The sequence below is a fragment of the Octodon degus genome, unplaced genomic scaffold, assembly GCF_000260255.1.
Source record: "Octodon degus isolate 3935 unplaced genomic scaffold, OctDeg1.0 scaffold00057, whole genome shotgun sequence".
Taxonomy (NCBI): domain Eukaryota; kingdom Metazoa; phylum Chordata; class Mammalia; order Rodentia; family Octodontidae; genus Octodon; species Octodon degus.
The window spans coordinates 5,447,829-5,457,429 of record NW_004524633.1 but is presented as its reverse complement, the minus strand read 5'-3'; the positions used below and the strand labels follow the sequence as shown (position 1 = coordinate 5,457,429).

Below are 9,601 nucleotides of genomic sequence, written 5' to 3'. Positions count from 1 at the left end.
TCACTCAGAGTAAATTGCATAGACATTGGCGAGAGCAAAGAGAGAAGAATTTCTGAAAGTATAGGATGAAACAGTATCACTTGTAGGATCCCAGAGGCATCTGCTTCCGATAAACAAGCTCTGATCCTTCAGCTGCCCGATGTGAGTGACCACAATTAGTTTATACCGTGAAATCATTAATTCCTTGACCCGGGCTTTGATAACCTAGAAATTGAAAAAAATAATAAAAGGGTGAGAACCACCATGTACAAACATTGACACTCAAAAATCTCAGCTTTCATCATTGCTAGAGTGGGCTTCGTTTAAGGAACTAGCGTGATGTACTGTTACTGTTGGCAGCTCTTGCCGCACCTTGCCTATGATTTCCTGTAAGTACTGTCATCGTGAGACAGGACGCTCAGGGACAAAATGATAATACCAGCAATACATCTTCATTTTCTAAACACATGGAGAAATTATCATCTCTTGCAGAGAATTTAACAGATTATTATGTTCTCTGAAAACCCTGTTAAGATTGCTCCTCTTCTTGGCATGAGAGTTGTACTGTCTTGCTCATGTCTAGTGAAGGAAACTGGAGCTGAATCTCCTGTAATAGGAGAATGTTTACTAAAGCATTTGTTAGAAGAGTCAAAGTACGAGAAACAATGAGAGAGGGGCAGCGCCATGGCTGACGAGCTAGCCGTGCTTGCAGGGGCTGCGATGTTTGCATTTACCGATGCTCCAAGAGTCGCCGCGGAGCCTTAGCTCGCTTTGCTGGCTTCTGCCTGCTGTGAGCCCTTCTCCTGCGACGCCTCTTCCCCGCCACCCTGCTTTGGAGCCAGCCGACTAAGGGCGGAAATCGCTGCCGGCTGTGAGCTGCATAAACCTTTCCCCCGTATAAAAACCAACCAGTAGTCATGGAGAGAAAATGATCATTAAAATGCTATATCTTTTGCAATACAAATTTGTAGAGTGGGGCAGTTTTACATATTATTATTACAAGATACACATGATTATTTTAGGCAAAGGCTTATCACACACGCACAGCATATGAACTAATAAATATTTTAATAAAATATAGATATACCTTCTAGCTACTACTGAAAATAAATCCCCATCATCCAAAGGCAGCAAGTGAGCTGCGCCTTTGTCAAATACTGCAATGTGGCCACAACTTGGGGCCTGTCTCACGCGTACCTCAGAAACTGTTTTAGTCATCTGTCTGCAGAACTCTGGCTCATACTTTTCTTCTTGTAGGTAGCTTGTTAACACGTCTTTCAAAATATGACTGACAGTGACCACAGGAAAATGTTTGGTAGGACCTGAAAACATAGATGAAATGTCTTTCTGAGAAATGATTGCATACTCAGGAGGCTGAGGCAGGCAAATCACAAGTTCAAGCCAGATTGGGCAAGTAGGAAGGCCCTGTCTCAGTCAGTCAGTCAGTCCATCTCTGGGATGTAGCTCAGTGGTAGAGGGCTTGCCTAGCATGTGTGAGGCTCTGGGTTCAATTCCTAGCACACACACACACACACACACACACACACACACACACCCCAATTTCAGATTGTTTCTCTCCACCTCCTAAGCTCATCAAGTGAATATTGGAATCAAAGAAGACTATCAGACCTCTGGTCATCTGGGTGGCTTCCAGTTGAGGACAAAGGAGCCCCTAATGAGGCATGGAGTCAGGTTATTGGAGAGAAGATGAGAGGCCCACAGACTTGCTCTGCCCATGTGACCTAAGAGGGCTGGCGTCCTGGGTCTTTCCCTCCTGGACATGACAGCAACTCTGACATCTAATGGGCTCCCTGGTGGCCTCCCCTTGGACTCACCACCCAGAAGCCCAGATCGGGCAGTGCTCCTTGCTCCCTTGGGCCTGAGCCTGTGGGCTCCTTCCACTCTGCCCTGCCCAGCCCCCTCTGTCTCTGGGAGGTGCTCAGGGGCTCTGCTTTTCAAGGGTGGCTTTGTTTCCCATCTATCTAATCTTGTTTCAAGTCCAGCTCAAATGACTTCACTGGCAGGTAGCCTTCCTACCCCCTCCCCCGGAAGTGCAAAGCACCCCATTCTCCAGACTTCTGGGTTCACACTATCCTGGCTGCTAACCTACTTGATGATGGCTAAGCATCTCTGCGCTTCTTTCCAAATCAATGCTATGGGCATAAGAAATGTGTAATATAGCACTTCTGAATTTAAATAGAACTTTTCTTTTTTTCACAGTACTGAGGTATGAAGCCAGGAGCTTTGCACTGAGCTACTTCCCCAGCTTCTTTATGTTTTAGGTGGAATCTCACTGGTTGGCTGAATTCCCCAGGCTGGGCTCCTGTGTGAGGTCCCCCTGCCTCAGCCGCCCAGAGTGCTGGGATGGCAGACCTGTGCCCCAGGGAGTTAACCATTCTGTAGACAGTGACCATTGCACGCACGCTGGCCCTTCCTTGGCAATCGTCTTTATGTGTCAGCCATCATGAGAAACACTTTCCATGTATTTACCACAACTTTCACAGGTGGGAAACAGCTCAGATACTTGGCGTGACCAGCCTGGAGCCACTCAGTGGAGCGCCTGAGTTAGACACTCAGGGTCACCTGGCCCTGGATTTTAGAGCTTACATTCTCAGTCGCATTTACTGCAGCTTGGGGACAAAGCGTCACATGAACCTGCCGACTCTGCATCCTGGAATTGTAGCTGCGTTGGCTCCCTGGGTATCCATGTGTGGCACTGTGCAACACGCTGTCCGGAGGGGCACGGATGTGGAGGAATGAGGTCAATAGTTACTATACCCAGCTGGGCATGGTGGCACAGGCCTAGAACCCCAGGAGCTCGGGGAGGCTGACGCAGGAGGCTTGCTGGCTTGAGGCCAATCTCAGTAACTAAGCAAGACTGTGTTTCAAAATAAAAATAAAGGGCTGGGGGCGTAGCTCCATGTGATCATCCTGGATTCAACCCTAAGTACTACCAAAAAGAAAATGAATTATATTGAATTCTCTTTTAATAGTCATCAGTGTCTATTAAGAAGTGCTGTTTTTTAAGTTTTATTGGAGGCTGAGTTGAGAGAAACATATCACACATTGAAGTTAGGAAAACTGCAGGAGGATTTAATGAGAGATCCCTTCAGGGAGGTCTGAGTGGGGAGGGGATTCCCAAAGGACAGCGCTGTGTCCTCTTGGGCTAGTGGACGTGGGGTCACTGTGCCTGACCCCTGGCCTGCAGAATGCAGCACAGAGCCCTCTTGAGATTTCAGTAGAGCTGGGGCAGCGGCTTCCTGGAGGTCAGGCTGGGCCCCACACCCTCCGTGCTTCTTGCTAGGGATCTCAGCACAAGCTCAGGAGCAGGCTAAGCCCGGGACTGGCTCCAGCTAAGCCCACCTCTCAGGTGCAGCCATGCTTTATGTGCTGATAGTGCGGAGTTGCTTAGGTTGGTGGGGAAGGCGAGTGGACCCATCAGGAGATGTCGTGCAACAGTTCTGATGACCGTGACATCCGCTGCGAGCCCATCTCCTGGGGACCCAGGAGAGCACTTGGTCCTGCTGTTACCTGCTCCAGCAGTGAAGAGGATGGATGGGCCCTGTGAGCACACAGTGGGGATGCCCAGGCTCTGTGTCACCCTCCTGGGGGTCTCTCGGGTTTGGATTTCATACTCCTGCGAGATGAAGCCCCATTCAAGGTGATTTCTCCTTTTCTGCTGAAGAAGGTTGGAGATGATACGTGCCATTTGCCCGGATTGAACAGCGCATGCAGGTCCCCGAGACGCAGGCCCTCTCTGTGCCTGAGTCCCCGAGACTCAAGTCATGGATCTCTACGCTGACCAGCATCCTCCCCACGGGCCTTGGCTCTTCTTGGCATCACACCCCCTTGGGTGCATGGCGCCCTCCTGAAGATGGCTCATATTCTGTTTGCTCCTCCATGCCCTCTGGGACAGCCTGTCCCCTTCTGGGAAGGAATGCTCTTCCTCTAATCTGTGGCTCCTCAGGATCCACCACGCCTCCTGTGAGCCACAGTCTAGGGCAGAGTTGACTGAGTCAGGGATGACCCCTCCACAGGCCAGGCCATTTAGAGGCCTTTCTTGGAATTCTTATTGTAAACTGAGACAGGAGGGAAGTGAGTCAGCCTCTTTCTGTAGCAACCTTCTGACCTTTGACCCTCAGGCACGCCTGGCAACCATGTTTTCCTTGGTGAGAGGAAGTCAGACCCTGTAACAGATGACAGGAAGCCCTTGACACACGGGCATCCCCTTTCTGTAGTTCCCACTGCCAGTTGTGCCAATGTCCATTCAGTACTTGGCTTAGTTGCTTTTTAAAAGCCTCAGGAGCCAGATTATATTCTGGATATTTTTTTTCTCATTCTGTTGTGGTCACGAGCAGAATCTCCTCCAGCCTTGTTCAGAGTGGGCTGCTGAGACTCAGAGAGAAGGAAGAGTTAACCTTCAGCCTCTCATTTCCAACAAACAGAAGCTCCCAAAGCTACTCTCAGAGCAGACCAATTGGACAGCAGTAGCCTTCTTTTCATATTATTATCTTTTGAAGTAATTTTTCATTTGGAAGAAAAAGATATTCTAGAAATCAAAAGCAAAGACCTGAAGACACAAGAAAAAAATCAGAAGTAGATTTAAGAGAGAATATAGCTATAGATAAATGTCTTAACATGTTTGTGGCCCAACTCCCCAGATTGGGGAAGCAAGAATTACAACATATTATTTTTTTGTTTAGGATTCAATGAGGTAAAATATTAAAGATGTCTAAATAGTTCCCTCCACACCCTAAGGCAAGCATAGGTATTGATCCTCCCTGGTGTCACTGCTGTTCTTATGCTTTGAAGGAAGGGATGGGAGAGGGAGGGTGAGAAGGACAAATGGTGGAGAAGACGTTAGCAGAGACAAGGAGGCCCCTGGGTCTCCCCCCAAAGCCTGACACCCCAAGCAGCCTGACCCCGCATGGAGGCCGAGCTTCATGGTCTCCCCCTCTGCTCTTGGTATTTAGCGCCTACTTCCATTCCGTAGGCCTCCCCCTCGGCAGGCTGGCCCAGTGTGGCACCCGAAGCTCTCATCTGATCTGATGTTCACTAACAGTTTTTTTAAAAAATAGAATTAGTTACTGCTTGAATCATAACTCCAGAAAAAGTCCTGTGGCAGACTCATTCCGTAATTAATAGGGTGTTACACTGAATACCAGGGAGCGTTTATTCTTAGTGGTGTGGGCCAAGTTCCCAGAGCCTGTCACTCTCGGGAGCAACGATGATGTGTGGAGAAGCCCTTGAAGTGCATTCTTATAGCGTCCTTTGGACGTGTGGACTAGTCACCCTACTTATAGCTGAGGAAAGATTCACAGGTGCAAGACACCTTGCTTGAAATTCCTTTTCCTACATGGTACTCAGGCTAGAATTTAATTCGGATACACCTGATCTCACAGGCTGTGTTTTCTCCCACATGCTCCTGTCAGCAACTAGTGATCCAATAGAAAATGGTGCTCAGTTAAAAGGGATATATTTTGCTTTTCCCACTTCCTCTTTACTCTCATGGATTACACTCGTGTTTCACTCATTTTTGGAAGCTATAATTATTGAAAAGGAGATCAAACATGCTAGACACTTAAGATATGTTTAGCTGATGCAAATATTATTGGCAAGAATAAAAAATTAATTAAGCATAATAGTCCTGGTGCCTGATCCCACCCAACTCTTCTGGCTACTATTACATTATGTAGGTCTTTATTGAATCCCTTTCCTGTACAAAATAAACGCAGCAATAAGTGGAAGTGGAGATACAATTTTGGGCATTAATAAAATGGCTAGCTGAGGGCTCTGAAAAGAACTTGCTAGTCATGGTTGACTTCAATCCTAAGGAAATAGTTCACACCAATTTTTATATGAAAATAGGGAAAGATTTTATCTACACTATGCTATTTTTAAAAAAATTACTTTTCTAACTTGGTGCAACACTCAGTACTAAATCTGACAAGACAATTTAGCTTGCTGTTTTGAAGAAGTAAGTTGTGAAAAGAGCTTTATGAAGGAGAAACATAGGGGATCCACATTTCAGCCTGTTAGGGCTGAAATCCAACGCAGAGTCAGCGGTCCCCAGCGATTAAGAGCTTTCGGTCATGGGGGGCAGAGGAGGGCAGATTCAAACTTCACCCCTAACTGGAAAGTCTAGGCCAGCTGAACTCGGCTCAAGAGCTGATGTCAGGATTTGGTTGTTCCTCTCCATTTCGTACTTGATGTTGGGGACAAGATGCCAGAAGCTGTCATAACCCCTTCATTTGCCTGGGCTCCGTGGTCATGTCTGCTTCTCCAACTATCAGGTGATGATGTTCCCTGAGTTTACTCTCCAAGGCTTTGTTCGGGTTATGCTGGGTCGTTCTTCACAGAATCAGTCCTGCTCCTCCGTGAGACCAGGTCAGCTCAGGTACAATTCTGAACCCCAAACGTTATGGAAGTGCTGTTGGTAGAAACCTCCAAAGGAAATGGGACATGTCTACACAAAGAATAAAAGGCTGCTGCAGCTGCCAGCAACTGCGCCCCACCACAAGCACTGTGACAGCACAGGACACTCACTCTGAGCCCTGTATTCTGTGAAGTTTTGGGACTGGTGTAGAAAAATGGCTGCAAGGTCTAACAGGCTGATGGTTTATAATCCCCTTGGGGCACACTGGCCGCAGATGGAAACACCCTGGCCCATAGGGGCTCCCTCTGTGCCCTGGTAAGTCTCTATGGAATTTCTATACCGCAGTAATTATATATAAATTATATATAATAGCAGGCAGGTGCACACTGAGAGAAAACAAGGAGGTCTGTGAAGAAACATGAATGGGAAAAGCTCTTTGCCCGGGCTCCACCTGGGACCACGGGACAGGTGCGCAGGTCTTTGTTTACAAAGCCCCCAGACCTCAGCAGTAAGAGAGAAACACCTCCCTTGGCAGGGGCCACAAATCCTTTGCCTCTGCTGGAGGATTTCCTTCCACCTCTCAACAATGTGAGGTGGTTTTGTTGGATAAAACACCTTCGCGTATCTCTTTCACTTCACGCATACCTATATTTATATGTGATGGCGCCATCCAGAAACAAATCTGAGCACCTCCAGCCACTCACCCAGCACACACATCTGGGCCTCCCAGCCACTAGCTTGGTGTTTAGGAAACGCTGGTGTGCAAAAGCAGGCAGTGGGGGTCACTCTCATCTAGCGGAGGGAGAGAATGAAGAAGCCTCAAGTCTCTCAATTAATGAAGCTCCTCTATGTTAGAGCTGAGGAGAGCATGCTCTCAGATACCACGTAAGCAGGCATCAGTCACCACATGAGAAACTTCACACAGGGGTAAGTGACGGAGGAACACACCCAGCTGGTAGGTGTTTTCCACTCGAACGGTGAGGCGAGAGATCGCATCACGCGGGCTGGGTTCATCCACACAAGACACGGTGCTTACAGAGCTAAAAGCAAGGGAGAAAGCACACTTTAGTTGTTACTTATAACAACAATAACACGCCCAGTTTTCTGTAAGAGAGCTTCAAGTTAGTCTTGCATCAATGTGTCAGGGTTCTGTTTACAGTCTAGAGTGCACTAGAGACGAAGATGCAGAGACGCTGAGAAGTCACTTGGAAGAGGTCCCAGCATGGTGGCTGAAGCCACTAGTGACAACCGTGCTGTCTGATAATCCACAAGGGCTCGAGGGTGGATCTTTGTCCACAGAGAAAGAAGTGTATGAGTCAAAAGCCATTAACAGTGGCATCATGAGCATGATTCAAAAGGTGCCCTCAAGGAGACGAAGCTCGCAGATGGCACAGGCGACGCCCAGTGTGGGAAAGCAAACCCACAGCCCCGAGGCGCCACGCAAAGCTCACTAGCACACGTTCCCACCAAATGCTTAGCTTCTAAAAGAGAAGTAAGAAAACCACCTGTACAGTGAAAGGAGCCACAGTTTGGCTAAACGATTGTGAGCCCAGAAGCACCAAGCTCCCCTTTGAATACTGCAAAAGGATCTGGCCTGGTTACTACGGTAATCTGAGCTTTTCCAGGTGCTCAGCAGGAGATCCACACCAAAGGGAGGCCGAGGGTCCTGCACCCTCTAATTCAGCTGAGGTTTGAGGAAACCCAAAGGTAGCTAATGAATCTCCAATGCTTCTCCCTGTTTCCACACCTGTGAGAATGGAAGTTACGACAGATGTCATTTCAAAGGGGGTGACAATATTGCGCACACGTGTATGTTCGCAAAGACCGCTTTCCTAACTAGGTTATGATTTTGCTTTCATGAAGTGAGAAAGATATTTGTTCTTAATCTTTTGGGATTTCTCTCTGTGCAAAGAGTCTAAAATACTGCGTTCTCAGCTGCTTGGAATTAGCAAATGTCTTCAAACTGGTATTTTAAGGAAGCCATTATCTAGTTTTAAAAATCCTTTACTACAATATAATTTACGGGATAAATTAAGGTTTACCCACTCAGCCCAAGAAAGCAATGTTAGAAACCATGGTGGCTTTTTGCACAACGATGTGTAGATTAGTGGCTTTGTGTTTCTTCTAAAACCACCTGCAGTCCCGGTTTCAGCTGCACTTTGAAGTAGTAACTGGGGGCCAGAGCTGCCGCAGGTGCTGCGGGCTGTGCGGGGGCCAGTCCGTGCTCTGCGGAGCCAGGGCTGCAGGACGCCCCCGAGCTCAGAACCGTGCAGCTTTAACTTGGCAAAAACTCTCTCCACCCGTGTAGGCCAAGAAATAAAAACCAAGATTCTGTAGAAAGCTCTTGCTATGCTTTGTCCAATGATATACAAAATTAGTTCATATTCACCTTACAGTACTAATGCCCTGGCGTTGCGGCCACAGAGCAGCGTCAACTCCCCCGTCCCTGGCTGATCACAGAGAGCTTTCCCGAGTTACTGAAGCTAACTTCAGTCAGCACCATTTTATGTGCACAGCAACCACCTGAGTAGGGTGCTGAGTGTGAACACCAGAACACACGCAGGAAAGTCACGTTCTGCACAAGTCACCAACCCCTCTAGTGACCTAAATACTACTAACATTTAACAGATGCCTGTAAGACACAGGACTTTGCACACGGGATCCTAGGACAGATGCTGGCGTTTTTTTCCTTTTTAAGTTAATACAGTGTGGGCTAACTTACCACGCCAGCAAAAAGGAGGCTACACGAATATTCCAAATATCAGGATAGTCTTCTGCAGTTTCTTTAACCACATACTCTCTAGGCTGTTCAGGTCTTTTGATAGCTTGCTATTTTAAAGAAAATCGTAATGAACATTGCGGCCGGCTCTCATTGTCTTTCAGAAGTTCTCTCCCCTTCCTTAGTAATGGAGCCCTGAATTTGTGAGTGTTTTCCCCGGAGCTTAACGGCGAATTCTTAGTGCCTTTTCAGGCTGTTGTAGTTCTGTGGTTTATGGGACAAAGAGATATAAACGGAACTGCTGGGAGGGAAATTTTGAGAAGTCTCCTAAGGCAGCAGCAGCAACAACAACAACACAAAACCCACAATTAATTTAACCAACAGGAGCCTGCTTTTCTCCTGGGTTCCTGGAGTGTGCTGTGATGGCAGGGGTTCAGCAGCTTTGTGGGTCTCGAGGTGATCTCCTGGGCTTCAGCTCAGAAAGACAGGAGCCTGTGTCTCCAAGTTGTCTCTCTTTTGGCTTCCTT

The 9,601-nt window shown here is 47.6% G+C and overlaps 1 protein-coding gene across 1 annotated transcript in view; it reads right to left on the bottom strand.

Annotated features, from left to right (window-relative positions):
• The window catches only part of Tctex1d1 (Tctex1 domain containing 1), a 22,382-nt gene continuing 12,781 nt past the window's right edge, over positions 1–9,601 (bottom strand). The window contains exons 3-6 of the mRNA XM_012515308.1: positions 8,814–8,842; positions 7,304–7,395; positions 1,177–1,301; positions 1–204 (exon numbers count right to left, since the gene is read on the bottom strand). Of these exons, the coding sequence (XP_012370762.1) occupies positions 1–204; positions 1,177–1,301; positions 7,304–7,395; positions 8,814–8,842 (450 nt within the window). The remainder of the gene's footprint in view (positions 205–1,176; positions 1,302–7,303; positions 7,396–8,813; positions 8,843–9,601) is intronic.